The sequence below is a fragment of the Megalobrama amblycephala genome, linkage group LG15 (genome assembly GCF_018812025.1).
Source record: "Megalobrama amblycephala isolate DHTTF-2021 linkage group LG15, ASM1881202v1, whole genome shotgun sequence".
NCBI classification, from domain to species: Eukaryota; Metazoa; Chordata; class Actinopteri; order Cypriniformes; family Xenocyprididae; genus Megalobrama; species Megalobrama amblycephala.
In genome coordinates, this window is record NC_063058.1 from 21,328,863 (window position 1) to 21,345,520 (window position 16,658).

General features: G+C 37.6%; 1 protein-coding gene across 9 annotated transcripts; it reads right to left on the bottom strand.

The window, feature by feature from the left end:
- Positions 1–848: 848 nt before the first annotated feature.
- Positions 849–15,680, bottom strand: ahcyl2a (adenosylhomocysteinase like 2a). Of its 9 annotated transcripts, none has more exons than XM_048159201.1 (17): positions 15,216–15,676; positions 9,729–9,840; positions 9,491–9,625; positions 9,287–9,387; positions 8,589–8,691; positions 8,386–8,480; positions 8,172–8,278; positions 7,873–7,989; positions 6,561–6,624; positions 6,340–6,428; positions 6,193–6,263; positions 6,016–6,110; positions 5,822–5,920; positions 1,731–1,799; positions 1,422–1,500; positions 1,188–1,308; positions 849–1,100 (listed from the first exon to the last, which is right to left on the bottom strand). In XM_048159201.1, exons 1-17 carry the CDS (start codon positions 15,498–15,500, stop codon positions 1,094–1,096), a joined length of 1,749 nt encoding a protein of 582 aa, XP_048015158.1. In that variant the 5' UTR covers positions 15,501–15,676; the 3' UTR covers positions 849–1,093. The 9 variants fall into 9 exon arrangements, with proteins under 9 accessions (XP_048015158.1, XP_048015155.1, XP_048015161.1 ...); XM_048159198.1 differs by having other exon boundaries at positions 9,491–9,634; XM_048159204.1 differs by lacking the exon at positions 15,216–15,676 and adding an exon at positions 11,870–12,394.
- Positions 15,681–16,658: the final 978 nt, after the last annotated feature.

Below are 16,658 nucleotides of genomic sequence, written 5' to 3' on the forward strand. Positions count from 1 at the left end.
ATAAAACATCTGAGTTACTTTTTCAAATAAATAACTTTGTTGTTTAATAAGTACTTTGTTTTTCCATTTCCCATTTAAGTACTTACCAATTGACACCTTTTCTGTCCTCGTGTTGAGTGAAATCGGGAGTAAGTGCAGAGGGGTTGTGTGCACTGTGTGAACATGATGGTTATTCTTGACTAAATGTGAGCATACATTTACTCATTTACTTCTCCTGCATCCTCTTCTTCTGTATTCCTGAATGGGAGCACAGCGGAAATGCTTGTTTGTTTGAACTGCACCCTCTACTGTACAGACGTGAATTTGCATTTCCTTTCCCCAGTCTGAGGCTTATTCATTTCACTTTTGGTGTGAAAGGACCTTTACATTTGCCAAAAATAAAACTTTTTTGTTGTTATAAAAACAAACAAACAGCCCAGACCCAGATAAGCAAAAGCAACGTAACACACTACTTTCCATAAAAAGTAACTAAGTACGCAATTGGTTACTTTTTTAGGCAGTAACGCAATATTGCATTACTTTCAAAAGTAACACTGCCTGTAAAAGTAACACCATAATTCATTATCCATTGGGTAAGTGAATTCCATTCTGCGAAGATAAATGGATGGGTTTCTAATACTTACCGTTTACCTCTCACTAGACTTTCTGAGTGAGCTTTTTCGATTCTCTCCTTCCTTCTGTTTCCATCTTTTGGTTGTAATGTTAAGTTCAGTGTTTTAAAAATATTGTTATATGTTTAATTTGTTAAAACAGTCATTTTTGATCTTTTGAAAGTAAACAAACTATGGCAGAATACAATGTTTCATTAGAGAACCATGCAATAGTAAATAGCATTCTAGTAGCACTTGTTGCATTTTCTTTAACCTTTATGTATTTATTTATTTATTTTGTCAAAATCATGATGATGTTTTATACATAACAGTACAATAGTAAGAGGAAAACGTTCACTTTAAATTTGTACACTCTCACATGTCTGTAATATAATGTGTTGGTGAAGAAATCCATGCTGAGTCAAATCTATTAATTTTCCATATAGATCCATCTGTTTTCTTTTAAATCTGATGATGAGTTACATTGAGACATCTCTATGTTCTTAATACCTAAAAACAGAAAAACACAAAGCAGGTGTTACATTTTTTACATTTCTTTGTGATAATTTAAGGATATTTTTAAAATACATTTATCACCTGTAGTAACTTGGTTTAAAGGGGCCGTGTTTGTTCAAACCCATGTATTTGGCTTGATCATCGGTGAGTTCAGTCAGGTGTGCGTCAAAGGTCTGAAGGTGCAGGTTTGCAACATACTCATCTGGTACACAAAATAATGTCATTTTCATCCAAATATGATTCAATATTTCATGAAATATGGATGAACAATATTGAATTCTGGCAGGTGCCACAACTATCCACTGCGTTTTTTACCCAGTTTCTTGGGAAGAAGGTAGACATCTTGCTTGTAACGGCCCTCAGGGGCATTGAAGAGCTCGATCAATGCCAAAGCCTACAATGTAAATAGAAAAGCATAAACAAATTTCAAACCCAACAGTTGGCCAAAACTGTCATGTTTCCCAAGTCATTTCCCATGTTGTACTAAATACAAATGTACTTTTAAAAGTTTTATTTTTCCACCCAGCTAGTCTTTAATGTTTAGGCTAAGTAAGAGTGGAAGAACTTTAGCCTTTAGGCTATAAAACCTCATTTAAATTCATGTATTAGCAAACTGCTCCATACCTGCGTGGTGGCTGTGATGGAAAGCACGTATATGGGTACAGTGGAGGAGCTTAAATTAAGGACACGGCCCTGAAATCAAACGGGTAAACAGTAACCTTGCCATTAACATTAATGACCAATATGCCATGAGGGTTGTAACCAGGAAATGTAGATAATAACTAAACATCATTTACACATGTAGGACATGTTCCGAGATCCTTTGTTTTTCCAGGAACATGCTGTTTGTCCATTATCCACCTTATTTATTTATTTATTTTTTTTACCTTGAATGTGCAAGGTTTCCAGTGTCGGACAATTCCAGTTATTTTTGATGTGCAATGTTGCTTGGTGTTGCAAACTGGTATTTGTTATCATATTATTTTAAAGTCTCCCTGTAGTGAAAATCATGTTTTTAATGTTGTTTTTATGTCTATGGGGTGTTTTAATATGATGTGCAAATTCATAAGTCAACACCATTGCTGAGTATTTTCTTCTAGTTAAAACTGCAGTCTAAAGACAGCAGTTTGAAATTGCCTTGTAACCAATCACATCAACTTGGGTTTAGCATATCATTAAAGCATATCATTTTATATTTCTGTTAATATAAAAAATCTGGTAGATTTGGCAATATAGTGGGTGTTTGATGTATAGAACGATGTTATGATGAACTATATGCCTTTCTCCACTGATGTTAAAAGATTAGTTCACTTTCAAATTAAAATTTCCTGATAATTTACTCACCCCCATGTTATCCAAGATGTCCATGTCTTTCTTTCTTCAGTCAAAAAGAAATTAAAGTTTTTAATGAAAACATTCCAGGATTTTTCTCCATATAGTGGACTTCAATGTCAAAATTACAGTTTCAGTGCAGCTTCAAATTGTTCTACACGATCCCAGATGAGGAATAAGGGTCTTATCTAGAGAAACCATCACTCATTTTCTAATTTTTTTTTTTAATTTTATACATTTTAACCATAAATGCTCATCTTGAACTAGCTCTCTTCTTCTCCATTTGAATTCCAGCAGTGTAGACACTGCTAAGTGTAATACTGCCCTCCACAGGTCAAAGTTTGAACTAAATTGTCATATTCAATATGCTTGTGCAAGTATATAACAATTAGTTCAAACTTTGACCTGTGGAGGGCAGTATTACACTTAGCAGTGTCTACACTGCTGGAATTCTAATAGAGAAGAGGAGAGCTAGTTCAAGATGAGCATTTATGGTTAAAACGTATATAGTTTTTAATTTATTTTAGAAAATGAGCGATGGTTTCTCTAGATAAGACTCTTATTCCTCGTCTGGGATCCTGTAGAACAATTTGAAGCTGCACTGAAACTGCAATTTTGACCTTCAACCATTTGGAGGCCATTGAAGTCCACTATAATTCTGGAATGTTTTCATCAAAAACCTTAATTTCTTTTCAACTGAAGAGAGAAGGACATGGATATCTTGGATGACATGAGGGTGAGTAAATTATCAGGAAATTTTAATTTGAAAGTGAACTAATCCTTTAAGGTGTTCAAGGTGTTTCTAAGGATACTGATTGTTATTAGAAGGCAGCTGTCTAACTCGCGACCGGGAACATGGTTTGTGTAACATTAACAACACATTATTAGTTGTTTGATAATGTAGTCAAGCATATTAATTACCGTTATGTGTCTGGCGTTGTAAAAAGCGATACCATTGTGCAGCTTTTACCTCAGTAAGTTGAGTAAAAGTCAACAGAGTGGATCTCTTGAGCTCGTGTGAGTGAGTGAAGGTGGGGCTAATAAACATTCATATATCCACGTATAATAAATGAGGCAAGGGTGTAGTAACTAAAGGTCTTCACGGGTCCAAAAATTCATACCCGAACCCGAAGAGACCCGTAAATGTGCTACACGGAACCGACCCGGCCCGACTATTATTTTGAAAGTTTGACCCGAACCCGTGCAGAACCGAGAAATGCCATAAATGTACTACCCGGACCCGTCTAAGCTGGACCCGAACCCGACCGGACCCGTCTGGACCCGATCGGCACATAGGTCTATTCCACAGCAAATTGCTATTAATAAGTCAATAAACAAGTTGCGAAAATAAAACGTGTTGTCTTACCTAATATTAGGCTATAGCTTTTCCCTTCTACCTGACTGTGATGCACTTGCCAAGAAAGTTCATCCGTTATTCCTCTCTTGCCGATTGAAATGCTTAATCCACTCATTATTCCGGCTTTAAAAGTTCACTTGCTGTCACGATGACAAATGCAACTTTGCAGTTTTGCATTATTTCGTTGTATCTCGAGACTCGAGTCAACTCACATAATAAAATAACTTTGAATGTTTGCCCTTTTTAACTATAATAACGATTGCTTGTTCAGTGACATATGGCCGCTGACGTTAGCATTACTTATTTGCGGTCATTTCTGTGCTTTCTGAACCGAGTCTGACCAAAACTTTAGATATAAAAAGACGGCATAATGTTATTATAAAAACAGGAGAAAGAAAGTGCGCTCGCATGAGACATGCGCGTTAGCTGGAGCAACCTGAAACATAAGCTTTAAGCGTCACAGAAAACATTCGTGTGATAGTTCATATTTTGTTAATGATTTGAAATAGGCTATGTTATTTAAATGCGAATGTGCAAGACTACAAGCAGTTCTTGAGATTTGAAGTTTGTTTGCATTACTGTTGCACACGATAGGAATAATAAAACTCGATGATCACCGTTCGCTTGCATTAACTCCGCCCGCTCTGCTTCTGATGGCTGGGGTCACTCGTGTTTTTTCACCTTATTTCCCGGCTCATACTTTGCAAGTTACAAAACACGCACAGCGCTGACTGACTCCCAACACGGCCGGGTGATCTCCGAATCAAATCGGCTCGGGTATACACACAATGTTAATCAGACCCGGGAACCGAAGTAATAGATTAGGACCCGACCCGGACCCGGCTGACCATTTAAAATATAGTCCCGAACCCGTACGGGTCCCGGGTCGGGTCCCGGGTCCTCGGGTCTCGGGTCTTCTTTGTAGACCTCTAGTAGTAACTGTTACGTAACAGTCGGGATCATTAATATGTACGCCCCCAATATTTGCATATGCCAGCCCATGATCAAGGCATTACACAAGGGCAGCCAGTATTAACGTCTGGATCTGTGCACAGCTGAATCATCAGACTAGGTAAGCAAGCAAGAACAACAGCAAAAAATGGCAGATGGAGCAATAATAATTGACATGATCCATGATAACATGATATTTTTAGTGATATTTGTAAATTGTCTTTCTAAATGTTTCGTTAGCATGTTGCTAATGTACTGTTAAATGTGGTTAAAGTTTGCATCGTTTATTTCTATATTCACGGAGACAAGACTGTCGTTATTTTCATTTTTTAAACACTTGCAGTCTGTATAATTCATAAACACAACTTCATTCTTTATAAATCTCTCCAACAGTGTGTAATGTTAGCTTTAGCCACGCAGCACTATCAAACTCATTCAGAATCAAATGTAAACATCCAAATAAATACTGTACTTACGCGATTAGACATGCTGCATGACGAACACTTTGTAAAGATCCATTTTGAGGGTTATATTAGCTGCGTGAACTTTGTTTATGCTGTTTAAGGCAAGCGCGAGCTCAGGGGCGTGGAGCACGAGATTTAAAGGGGCCGCAGCCTGAATCGGTGCATAGTTAATGATGCCCCAAAATAGGCAATTAAAAAAATGAATTAAAAAAAATCTATGGGGTATTTTGAGCTGAAACTTCACAGACACATTCAGGGGACACCTTAGACTTATATTACATCTTTTAAAAACTGGTTCTAGGGCACCTTTAAGTAATGAACTAATTTTTTTTCACAGGAAAAAATGTTTAAATGTGTCATTTTGGTGATCAAAGATTAGTTTTAAGGGATAAAATTATTGACTACAGGGGGACTTTAATATAATATCGTAATCAAAAGCATGTTGGTACCACAAATAGTTTGATCTTTTACTGCACTTTGTTGTTCTTCTAATTATTTACCTATAGCGGATAATGAATCTGAAGTCTCGCACATTCACAGGAAATAGCTTACTTCCACGTTAAAAGGGGTAAATAGGTTTCTGTTTTATAATTCTTGTAGTATTCATTCACCTCAGCTAGAAGAACTATTCTCTTTCCATCAGGCCAAATAATGTGATCCACTTGCGCTCTCACGTGCTGCCATGCTAACTCTGGGGTTCTCAGACTGGTCTGAAAATTCAACAGTTAATACAAATTACAAGTAAATTACAAGCATTCAAATGTTTCACTAATTGTGCATTTTATCAGGTCCTAGAGCCACTTACAACATCAATTTCTGTATTGGAGCGTCCCATGTTGCAGACAATGCAGCCATTCTTCATTAGGTCCATGTGTTCCCTCACAACAACGTTTTTGTTACCTAGGTAGTTGTCAAAGCAAATAACAGTGTAAGGTAATAGTAAAGTAATGAATTGTTTTATTTAATATATTGCGCAACTTGCCTGTGCAGGTGATGACCATGTCCACTTGTCCTACAACATCACCTAGTTTGGCCAGTCGAAAGCCATCCATGCTAGTCGAAACAGAATTGGCTGTCAGATACTGTGGAGGATTCTGGATAGTGTTTTTTCAAATAACTAATGTCTTACCATGCTTGTAGAGCACAGATGGGGTCAATTTCGGTTACATACACAACAGATCCCATCGCTTTCAGAGCTGAAGAACAACCTTTTCCCACCTGTGGGTATCGATATTTACATTAACACACACAAAACAGAGGCCAGTACTAAACTAATGCAGGTGACGGACACTGTTCTCAGGTGGCATATTGACAATAGACACAATAGTTTATTTGAATCAGGAACTGTACCTCTCCGTATCCACATACAGCCACCTGCTTTCCCCCAAACATGACATCGGCGGTCTTTTTAAGACTGAGAGAATAAGATTGAGACAGAAAGTAGATTTAATCATATAAATGTTGTTCATTTCACATTTCTATGTAATTTAATGTGTGTGTGTATATATATATATATATATATATATATATACACCAATCAGGCATAACATTATGACCAATAACACTGATTATCTCTTCATCACGGCACCTGTTAGTGGGTGGGATATATTAGGCAGCAAGTGAACATTTTGTCTTCAAAGTTGATGTGTTAGAAGCAGGAAAAATGAGCAAGCGTAAGGATTTGAGCGAGTTTGACTAGAGCCAAATTGTGATGGCTAGACGACTGGGTCAGAGCATCTCCAAAACTACAGCTCTTGTGAGGTGTTCCCGGTCTGCAGTGGTCAGTATCAATCAAAAGTGGTCCAAGGAAGGAATAGTGGTGAACCGGCGACAGGGTCATGGGGCGGCCAAGGCTCATTGATGCACGTGAGGAGCGAAGGCTGGCCTGTGTGGTCCGATCCAACAGATGAGCTACTGTAGCTCAAATTGCTCAAGAAGTTAATGCTGGTTCTGATAGAAAGGTGTCAGACAAGTCAGGGTGCCCATGCTGACCCCTGTCCACAGCCGAAAGCACCAACAGTGGGCACGTGAGCATCAGAACTGGACTACAGAGCAATGGAAGAAGGTGGCCTGGTCTGATGAATCACATTTCCTTTTACATCACGTGGATGGTTGGGTGCGTGTGCATTGCTTACCTGGGGAACACATGGCACCAGGATGCACTATGCGGAGGCAGTGTGATGCAATCCACGTGGATGTTACTTTGACACGTACCACCTACCTAAGCATTGTTGCAGACCATGTACACCCTTTCATAGAAATGGTATTTCCTGGTGGCTGTGCCCTCTTTCAGCAGGATAATGCGCCCTGCCACAAAACAAAAATGGTTGAGGAATGGTTTGAGGAGCACAACGAGTTTGAGGTGTTGACTTGGCCTCCAAATTCCCCAGATCTCAATCCAATCGAGCATCTGTGGGATGTGCTGAACAAACAAGTCCAATCCATGGAGGCTCCACCTCGCAACTTACAGGACTTAAAGGATCTGCTGCTAACATCTTGGTGCCAGATACCACAGCACACCTTCAGGGGTCTAGTGGAGTCCATGTCTCGATAAGTCAGGGCTGTTTTGCCAGCAAAAGTGGGACTAACACTATATTAGGAAGGTGGTCATAATGTTTTGCCTGATCGGTGATATATATAAATATGTGTATCATCATCCTACCTATCCAGAATGGACTCCCTGCTGCAGTACAGGCTGTCAAACTTCTGTTTAGTGACGGAGTCATTCACATTTATGGCTGGTACACATAGTTTTCCAGCTTTAGAGAGGTGATGAAGTCTGATATATGTGATGCAAAAACATTTTTTTAACATTTGCAAAGCTGTAAGTTTCATTGTGCAAACACCTTAGTGTCAATTTGATGCAATTTCCTCTTTAATATGGAATTAAGGCATGGAATATACATAACATTTTATGAAGAGGATTGTCCCTTTTTATCCACAAATAACAAGTGACTCAACCTGTAAATGCCGGTGATACTTTCTTCAACAATACCCTTGACTTTCTTGAAGAGGTGAGGATATTTCTTGTAAATCCAATGTGTCATATCTCCTCCATCATCGAGGATCTAAAGAAATAAAAGGCCATTAACACATTTCTATTTAAAGGCAAGATAAGATCGCACTATTGATTCTTGAAGGGAAAGTGTTATCATATCACTGAAGTGAATCGTACCATGTTTGGCTCCCAGCCCTCCACATTTACACAGCGATCAATGCACCACCAGAAGTCATCCTCAGATTCTCCCTTCCATGCAAACACTGGAAGATCTGGCATGGAGAGCAGAGGACAAGACGGGAGAGAAAGCAAAAAAGTAACTTGGACACTGCAAAAATGAAAAATGGGTCTAATTAATTGTCATAAGAGTTTATTTTTACCTTGCTCTGCTAAAGCAGCAGCCACTTCATCCTGAGTGGAGTAAATATTGCAGGCTGCCCACCTGCACTGAGCCCCTAACACCGTCAGAGTTTCGAACAGCACCTGTTGAGGGAAATATAACACTACTGTTTAAAGGTTTGGGGCTGGTAAGTTTTTGTTATAGAATTTAATATTTTTTAAATTGTAATTTATTCCTGTGATGCAAAGCAGAATTTTCAGCATCATTACTCCAGTCTTCAGTGTCACATGATCCTTCAGAAATCAATCTAATATGCTGATTTGCTGCACAAAGTGCTTGACTCTTGCATTGTCAATACAAGATCTTGACCAAAAACTGATGCACCTCTTGATGGAAATAAATTTTGTGATGTTATTTCCATCAAGAGGTGTATCATTTTTTGGTCAAGATCTTGTATTGACAATACAAGAGGTGAGCACTCTGTAAAGTCTACTCCAGCACATCCCAAAGACTTTCAATGAATTTAAGGTCTGGACTCAGAGGTGCCAATTCATGTGTGAAAATGATTCTTCATTCTCCTTCCCAAGCTTTCCTTCACAATTTGAGCCTGATGAATCTTGACATTGCCCTGAAAAATGGCCATGATACGTCTTCCAACATGGTTGTTTAAGAAATGAAAATATACGCACTCCAGCAATTAGGGTTAGAAGAAATACAGGAAATACAGACGACACTTACAGCTGTCTGGGCTGTGACGTGAGTACATCCCACTATTTTAGCCCCCGCCAATGGTTTTTCTCCTTGAGCAGCTTTTCTTAAGGCCATCAGTGCAGTCATCTCTTCAAAAAATAAAGGTTTATTATTCATTACATTTCTTTTTTTTAGTCACCTAGCTGGCTACATATGCATATGTGTATATATTAAACCGTACTGTATGCCTACCATCCTCAGCAAGCTCTATCTCTCGGCGGCCATAGTCTGCCAGCTTGATGCTTTTGACGCAGAAGTCCTTGTTCCCTTTGGAGTTAATCTGTTGTCTGTCTCGAAGAAAGACCTCATCCTCAAGATTTTCTGCATCTGAACCCCCTCAAAAATAGGAAACAAAGTAAGAAAGGAAACTGGAATCACAGATTGTCAAAAAAGTACTTCAATTGTCTAGTTTGAATTAGCCAGCATCTACCTGAGCTGTTGCTGTCTGTAGAGGAATGAGAAATAGAGTGGGACAGTGAGCGGCGACCCGTCTTTGTTAATCGACTGTTGAATTCTTGCGTCTGCTCAGGATACTGGATTTGCTGAGGGAAATACACTTATATTTATTATATTATATTTATTGCTTATTCACATGCCAATTAGGATATATATACAGTACAGTCCAAAAGTTTGGAACCACTAAGATTTTTAATGTTTTTAAAAGAAGTTTCGTCTGCTCACCAAGGCTACATTTATTTAATTAAAAATACAGTAAAAAACAGTAATATTGTGAAATATTATTACAATTTAAAATAACTGTGTACTATTTAAATATATTTGACAAAGTAATTTATTCCTGTGATGCAAAGCTGAATTTTAAGCATCATTACTCCAGTCTTCAGTGTCACATGATCCTTCAGAAATCATTCTAATATGCTGATTTGCTGCTCAATAAACATTTATGATTATTTTCAATGTTGAAAACAGTTGTGTACTTTTTTTTTCAGGATTCCTTGATGAATAGAAAGTTCAAAAGAACAGCATTTATCTGAAATACAAAGCTTCTGTAGCATTATACACTACCGTTCAAAAGTTTGGGGTCAGTAAGAATTTTTATTTTTATTTTTTTGAAAATAAATTAAAGAAATGAATACTTTTATTCCGCAAGGATGCATTAAATCAATCAAAAGTGGCAGTAAAGACATTTATAATGTTACAAAAGATTAGATTTCAGATAAACACTGTTCTTTTGAACTTTCTATTCATCAAATAATCCTGAAAAAAAATATTGTATACAAATATTTTGTACAATTGTACACATTAAATGTTTCTTGAGCAGCAGATCAGCATATTAGAATGATTTCTGAAGGATCATGTGACACTGAAGACTGGAGTAATGATGCTGAAAATTCAGCTTTGCCATCACAAGGATAAATTACTTTGTGAAATATATTCAAATAGAAAACAGTTATTTTAAATTGTAATAATATTTTACAATATTACTGTTTTTTTACTGTATTTTTAATTAAATAAATGTAGCCTTGGTGAGCAGACGAAACTTCTTTTAAAAACATTAAAAATCTTAGTGGTTCCAAACTTTTGGACTGTAGCCTACTGTATATGTGTATATATGTATATATATATATATGTGTGTGTGTGTGTGTGTGTGTGTGTGTGTATGTGTATATATATATATATATATATATATATATATATATATATATGTGTGTGTGTGTGTGTGTGTGTATATATATATATATATATATATATATATATATATATATATATATATATATGTATATTGCATATTAGGACATATTAGGATATTGGCTATTTATTAGTACTTATAAAGCACATATTAATGCCTTATTCTGCATGATACTACCCAATTCCTAAACTTAACCACTACCTTACTAACTATTAATCAGTAATTAGGAGTTTATTGAGGCAAAGTTAATAGTTAATAGTGAGAATTGGACTAAAGTGTGACCATATACTCCAAAATATTTTGATTTTTCAGTATAATTGCCAACTTTATCTAGTTGAGAATATACATTTTGATATTTGAATGCAAATGTAACCATTTCCTGCAGAGAGCCAAAATCTTTAATCAATTTCTCAAAATAATAGAAGCATTATTACTATTTATTTTAAAGTAAACTATATCTAAAGGTAGCAATATTAGGACACGTTAAATGCGCAAGTGCAGAAAAGAGATCTTAGAGACCAGTTATATAGTAACTATCACTTGCTCACTAACTTTTACACTCTACAAATATAGGACAACTTGAAATTAAACACGACATCACATTTATTTATTGGTTTATCTTCTGGCAAAATGCATTTAAACAAAAAGTGCTGACACTGATCAACTATATTAGCGAGTTAATGGAAAAAGAAAAAGTTAACTTGAGTGCTAGGTAAAATAAATCTTCAATCTAGGGTTAGAAATTAAATGTATTGTTGTATTCAATAAACCAACATACAAAATGACTAAATTAATTAATACAAGCTTCTACAAATCACAAAAACGGACCACAAGTAATGCTTCAGTTTTACATCTTATGACCCACTTCTTAAAAAAAAGCAAACAGATAAATTGCAACTTCTGTCTAAAGAGATTAGAAATACCTTGATGTTAAGAGATAACACAGCATCTTTTGATTCTCTGTTTTTAGTGAGACTAACCAGGCTGTAGACTTTCCTCATGGTGTCTGATCCGCTTGAGAAATGCGCAGAAAAACTCCCACGTAAGCATTTAAAGGCTGAACCACAACAGTAATTGTTGTGTCATAATGTTAAATAAGCGGGCTAGAGAAGCATGGATCCACTGTCAGATGAAATCCTACACTGTGAGAACAAAGCCTTTACAGTGAATTCTCTCTGTCAGCTCATGATTTGACAATGATTAAAGTCTGTGAGGTCACAAAAGTTCCCACAAGTCATTTATTAATTCTGGCCTAGTGCCACTGAGCTGCTGCCGTGCGATGTTAAGTTCACTGGTCTGTGTTCAGCCCTCTGTTCAGGGTTGTTAATGATGATCAAGAACTGGCTGTTCAGTTACACGTCATTTAGCAGGCATGTTTGATCCTAAATGACTTTCTGTTCTCTAACTAAAGGGACAGTCCCTTTGGAGCAACCTGGGGTCAAGTGTCTCGTTCAAGGGCAAAATGGAGGTAAGGCAACTCAAACGAACCTCAGATTTCCAGGGTTTAAATCTATAACATTTAGGTTATCAAACCTATTTACTCCTTCCCCAAGTGGTATAAACCAGTCATTTCGCTTCTCACAGAGACAGTCCCCAATGGTGCACACTGGGGTCAAGTGTTTAAGGATAAAATGGAGGTAAGGGAACTTGATGGCTCTCAGATTCAAGGCTTACTCTTTTCCAGTGTTTAAAACCAGAACATTTAGGTCACCAAAGCCAGATTTTTACCCTTACCCCACCCAATTTGAAACAACCAGTTCGCTTCTCACAGAGACAGTCACCTTGACACAACAGGGTCAAGGACAAAATGGAAGTAAGGGAACTCAACAACTCTCAGACTCACGGGTCTCCAATTCTGTGCACTCCACAAACATTTAATTCCTTTCAGAATTTTGATATAATACAGAACTTTGACAGTTCTGTTGCTTTAGGGACATTCCCATTGAAGCAAACTGGAATCAAGCACCTTGTTGATGGACAAAATGGTGGAAAAGTTCCTCACCAACTTTCAGATTCTACTTTTCCAAGTTTTAACCTCAGCACTAGGTATACCAATGTCCAGCACAGGCATTTAACCCCTTCTAAATCAGATATGTAATAGGAAATTGACAGTTCTGTTGCTTTAGGTACATTCCCATTGAAGCAACCTAGGATCAAGCGCCTTGTTGATGGACAAAATGGTGGTAAAGGTCCTCACCAACTTTCAGATTCTATTTTTCCAAGTTTTAACCTCAGCACTCGCAGTCCAATGTCCAGCACAGGCATTTAACCCCTTCTAAATCAGATATGTAATAGGAAATTGACAGTTCTGTTGCTTTAGAGACATTCCCATTGAAGCAACCTGGAATTAAGCGCCTTGTTGATGGACAAAATGGTGGTAAAGGTCCTCACCAACTTTCAAATTCTATTTTTCCAAGTTTTAACCTCAGCACTCACACTCCAATGTCCAGCACAGACATTTAACCCCTTCTAAATCAGATATGTAACAGGAAATTGACAGTTCTGTTGCTTTAGGGACATTCCCATTGAAGCAACCTGGAATTAAGTGCCTTGTTGATGGACAAAATGGTGGAAAAGTTCCTCACCAACTTTCAGATTCTATTTTTCCAAGTTTTAACCTCAGCACTCGCACTCCAATGTCCAGCACAGACATTTAACCTCTTCTAAATCAGATATGTAACAGGAAAATGACAGTTCTGTTGCTTTAGGGACATTCCCATTGAAGCAACCTGGAATCAAGCGCCTTGTTGATGGACAAAATGGTGGTAAAGGTCCTCACCAACTTTCAGATTCTATTTTTCCAAGTTTTAACCTCAGCACTCGCAGTCCAATGTCCAGCACAGGCATTTAACCCCTTCTAAATCAGATATGTAACAGGAAATTGACAGTTCTGTTGCTTTAGGGACATTCCCATTGAAGCAACCTGGAATTAAGCGCCTTGTTGATGGACAAAATGGTGGTAAAGGTCCTCACCAACTTTCAGATTCTATTTTTCCAAGTTTTAACCTCAGCACTCGCACTCCAATGTCCAGCACAGACATTTAACCTCTTCTAAATCAGATATGTAACAGGAAAATGACAGTTCTGTTGCTTTAGGGACATTCCCATTGAAGCAACCTGGAATCAAGCGCCTTGTTGATGGACAAAATGGTGGAAAAGGTCCTCACCAACTTTCAGATTCTATTTTTCCAAGTTTTAACCTCAGCATTCGAACAACAATGTCCAGCACAGACATTTAACCCCTTCTAAATCAGATATGTAACAGGAAATTGACAGTTCTGTTGCTTTAGGGACATTCCCATTGAAGCAACCTGGAATCAAGCGCCTTGTTGATGGACAAAATGGTGGAAAAGTTCCTCACCAACTCTCAGATTCTATTTTTCCAAGATTTAACCTCAACACTTGCACTCCAATGTCCAGCACAGACATTTAACCCCTTCTAAATCAGATATGTAACAGGAAATTGACAGTTCTGTTGCTTTAGGGACATTCCCATTGAAGCAACCTGGAATTAAGCGCCTTGTTGATGGACAAAATGGTGGAAAAGTTCCTCACCAACTTTCAGATTCTACTTTTCCAAGTTTTAACCTCAGCACTAGGTATACCAATGTCCAGCACAGACATTTAACCTCTTCTAAATCAGATATGTAACAGGAAATTGACAGTTTTGTTGCTTTAGGGACATTCCCATTGAAGCAACCTGGAATCAAGCGCCTTGTTGATGGACAAAATGGTGGAAAAGTTCCTCACCAACTCTCAGATTCTATTTTTCCAAGTTTTAACCTCAACACTTGCACTCCAATGTCCAGCACAGACATTTAACCCCTTCTAAATCAGATATGTAACAGGAAATTGACAGTTCTGTTGCTTTAGGGACATTCCCATTGAAGCAACCTGGAATCAAGCGCCTTGTTGATGGACAAAATGGTGGGAAATTTTCTCACCAACTTTCAGATTCTACTTTTCCAAGTTTTAACCTCAGCACTCGCACGACAATGTCCAGCACAGACATTTAACCCCTTCTAAATCAGATATGTAACAGGAAAATTACAGTTCTGTTGCTTTAGGGACATTCCCATTGAAGCAACCTGGAATCAAGCGCCTTGTTGATGGACAAACAAGTGGTAAAGTGTTTGTTGCCAGCCCAGGTTAGAAACAGGAAATTGAATGCAGTAACAAGTTTCCATGGTACATTTAGTATTTTCTTACAACATAATGCACAACATTAAACATACTTTGTAGAAGCACTTGTTTTGTAATAGCACTTACTCTTTTTGTTCTTGGCGCTTCACTGACAGCTCCATCATTTGCGTCGAACACTTCATCGCTGGTCTGCACTGGTACAAGCGCAGGCCTCCAGTTGGTCGCTGCCTCAAGCATTCTCAGTAACTTGGCACTAATTGATGGCGGTTGTGAGGAATCTCCATCTTCTCTTTCCAAAGCTGAAGAAATTGCAGCTTCTCCATTATGGTTGCTCTCTTCTGTGCCTTCATTGTCTTCCAAAGGTGGAGTTGCAGACTGAATCTCTGCTTCCATGTTGAGACTGCTGTCCATTTTAAGGTCTCTAGTTGAGTGTTGAAGTTATAGGCTGTTGTTCTTTTAAACATACGTGGGCCTTAAAGGTGTGTAAACATTGCGTTCGTGAAAACTGATTGTGGAAATAGAGGTTGTGAATGGCATGGGGGTAGAGGAGTTTTTCAAGAATCTTTGGGACTGGTTTACTACTGATTGATTGCTGTTAAACAGTGGTGACTAGCTACTTCTTGGTTGATACTGAGTTCAGGGATTAACTGTATCAGTTGTACCCTCTTATAACTATGCTACCATTCAAAAGTTTGGGGTCATACAGTTTTTTTAGTTTTTTTTTTGTTGTTGTTGTTTTAGAAATGAATACTTTTATTCGGCATTCGGCAAGGACACTTTCAATTCATGCTTCAGATTCGGTTTTAAATTAGTGCTTGTGTACACCATTATGAGTTATAGAGTGATAATAGTGGTGTTTTTTATTTCCATGAGATTTCAGACTATCATTAAAGTAATATAATGTTTGAAGAAAGATCTGTTTACAGGAAACTCGCTTGCTGTGTTGGCTAAACACAGAGCGACAGAAATAATCCTGAGGTTAAGGTCACCATTTAAAAGGCTTTTACTTCAGTTTTAGTTTTATTCTGAAATGTAGCTACAAGCTAAATGTTCATTGCTAACTTCAACTACCAGATTAAAGACTGAAATAACACTGACTGATCCACAAGTCTCTCAATTTTAACATGGACGCTTAAAATGGATGATGGCTGCCCCTTTTTATTGCACCTTTTCATGACTTATTGATACTGCCATGTACAGTAAACAAACTTTCAATTTAATCTGCTTCTTTTTTTATAAAAATGAAAGATAGTGGACAGCTGTTAAAATTCTCTCCAGTTCATTATATCCAATGAATGTGGGCCCATTCCAGTGGAAGTAGGGAAAGTAGCGCCGCCTTGTGGTGAGTAAATTCAGTGCTGTTTGGAACTGTGGTGGATTTTTTGCCAGATTAGAGTGAAATGAGTTTTACACATTTTTAAGCTTTTATAACATATGCATGCTCTGCAAACAATTGTACTACTGTTTAACTAATGTTTTTTTTTTTTTTTTTTTTTTTTTTTTTTTAACTCTTAAATAAAGCATATGGCACACTCCCATTATGATCGGCCTGGGCTGCGTTTCCCAAAA

Excerpts from the sequence above, each read along its gene's own strand:
- ahcyl2a (XM_048159198.1), bottom strand. The coding sequence starts at position 15,500 with ATGGACAGCAGTCTCAACATGGAAGCAGAGATTCAGTCTGCAACTCCA. Across the intron at positions 9,388-9,490 it reads GATAGAGCTTGCTGAGGATG|AGATGACTGCACTGATGGCC; the intron begins GTAGGCATACAG and ends TATTTTTTGAAG. Across the intron at positions 1,309-1,421 it reads CCTTCTTCCCAAGAAACTGG|ATGAGTATGTTGCAAACCTG; the intron begins GTAAAAAACGCA and ends TTTGTGTACCAG.